General features: G+C 67.7%; 1 protein-coding gene across 1 annotated transcript in view; it reads right to left on the reverse strand.

The window, feature by feature from the left end:
* The window catches only part of H696_01344 (hypothetical protein), a gene marked incomplete at both ends in the record, with an annotated part of 19,090 nt that extends 17,768 nt beyond the window's left edge, over window positions 1–1,322 (reverse strand). The window contains 4 exons of the mRNA XM_009495238.1: window positions 190–300; window positions 407–596; window positions 765–886; window positions 1,104–1,322. Coding sequence (XP_009493513.1) covers window positions 190–300; window positions 407–596; window positions 765–886; window positions 1,104–1,322 — 642 coding nt within the window. The remainder of the gene's footprint in view (window positions 1–189; window positions 301–406; window positions 597–764; window positions 887–1,103) is intronic.
* Window positions 1,323–2,218: the final 896 nt, after the last annotated feature.

Raw genomic sequence — 2,218 nt, forward strand, 5'->3', positions numbered from 1 at the left:
GGAGGGGGAGGGGAGAAAAGAGAAGAGGGAGAAAAGAGAAGAGGGAGAAAAGAGAGGGGAGAAAAGAGAGGGGAGAAAAGAGAAGAGGGAGAAAAGAGAGGGGAGAAAAGAGAGGGGAGAAAAGAGAGAATACTCGCGCGACAGCACGGAGATGGCAACGGAAGGAGAGCGAGACAACCGCCAGCGCACCGAAGTCATGGACTTGCTGGACTCGTAGCTGATGAGATCCGGGCGATAGGTGTCCAGAAGGGCCGCGAGCAGGTGCCCGTCATTGAAGCTCTTGAAGAAGTTCTCCACGAGCTACGCCGAGGTCCGGGGAAAGGTCGAAACTGTCAGTATGCAGGAGCAGGGGGGGGGAGGGGGCTGGCCCGCATGCAGGGCCACCAAAGGTAGGGGAGGAGCGCACGCCTGACAGGCCGAAGGCCGACACCTTGTCCCGGACCCACGAAAGGAGGGCCTCCTTGCCGGTGTGATCACCGAAGGTGATCCCGTCCACCGTGGACCGGAGGACGATGTTCCACACGAGGTCCATGGTGACCGAGGCATTGCCATTGACAATGTCATCCGGCGTGATGCCCTCGCACTTGCCCTTGGTCCTGCGCGCCGGGGGAGCGGAGGCACGGGGGTGGGGGGGGGCGGCCGAATGGAAAAGGAGCAGACCGAGATCAGGGATGCAGGCGGGTCAGCACCGGGCCCAAGGGGGGGGGGGGGGGGCACGTCGGGGAGAGAGGGGAGAGGGGGGGCGAACGCCCGCGCGCGCGTACGTCAGGAAGTGGATGCCCTTCTCCACGTTGCCCGTGTGGATGAAGCGCATATGACCCTTGTCCGGGCGCGGCATCGGCTCGCCCATGATCGGCTCCATGATCCGGAGGAGGGTGGTACCATCCTGTGTGTGTGTGTGTGTGTGTGTGTGTGCGTGCGCGCGTGCAGAGGAGGAGGCGACCGGAGGGGAGGGGGGGGCGCAAGATAACGGGTGACATAGAGAGTTAGAGCACAGGCCCGACCATGCCTCGGATGGCTGGCGGTCGGCGATGGCAGCGAAGTGAACCCCGGCCCGCCCATGCCCTCTGGCCCTGGTGATAAAAGGGGGGGGGGAGGCGGACCTGCAGCGCGACGACAATGTCATCAAAGGGGGCCAGCTCGGGGGAGACATCGTCATCCGCCCCGTCGGCGGCCGGCGCGGTGGCGGCCGGCGCCGCGGAAATGCGGAAGTTCACCCAGCGGGTGAAGGTCACCCGCTGGACGCCCTCACTCCACTGGCGGTGGACCTTGTTCTGGCCGGCGAAGCGCCGGCTCGTGCCGGGGAGCTGGAGCGTGGCCATGATCTCCGGGTGCGGTGGGGGGGAGGTGGGAGAGGGGGGGGTGGGGGTCGCGCCGGTTGGCCCGGCAGCTCGAGGGAGGGGGAGCAGGCGCGGCCGGGGGTGCGCGAAAGAGCAAGAGAGGGGGAGAGAGATAGAGAGAGAAAGCACGAAAGGGGGGGAAGTGCGGAAGAGAGAATGCAAGAGGTCCGAAAACGAGAAAACTCTGCCCCGGCTATGGCGCGCGAAGGGGAGGTGCGCGTGCGCACAAACGACGGCGGTGGCGACCCGGTGCGATCAGAGAGGGGCGCGTGTTAGAGGAGGGAGGAGGGAGGAGGGGGGAGGAAGGAGGGAGGCGGGGGGAGGAAGGGGGAAGGGCGCAAAAGGTACGTGTTGAGAAACGGGGATGGGCGAGAGTATGGTGGGCACCCCCCGGTAGGGCAGGGGGGGCGCCTGGCAGCAGGCGTGACTTCAGTCTGTGTGTCTTCCACCACCACCACCACCACCACCACCACCACCACCACCACCACCACCACCACCACCACCCCCGGGCTTGCTCTGGGGGCAGCCCCCGGCGCGAGCGGGAGACGATGGATGCCGAGCCCCAGGGGAGAGCTCTTTCCCCCGCGCACACACGCTCGCCGGCCCGGCCGTCGTCTCCGCCCTCCGTGTCCCCCCTGCCCACTCTGCCCCTTTCTGGGCGGCGCCCCCCCCCCCCCCCCCCCCCCCCCCCGGCGCCCGGAGGGGTGCGCCTCCGGCGCGCGGGGAGAAAGAAAAAAAGAGCGAGGCAGGGGGGGCCTTCATTCCCCCCTCGGCCCCCGCCGGGCCTCCTCCTGCGCCCCGAAGTCTCCGCAGCACGGCACCGGCGCGCGGGAATGAGTAATAGGAATGGGCCGAACGTGCTGGCCGCGGGGCGCGAG

The sequence above is a fragment of the Fonticula alba genome, assembly GCF_000388065.1.
Source record: "Fonticula alba strain ATCC 38817 unplaced genomic scaffold supercont2.2, whole genome shotgun sequence".
Lineage (NCBI taxonomy): Eukaryota > Rotosphaerida > Fonticulaceae > Fonticula > Fonticula alba.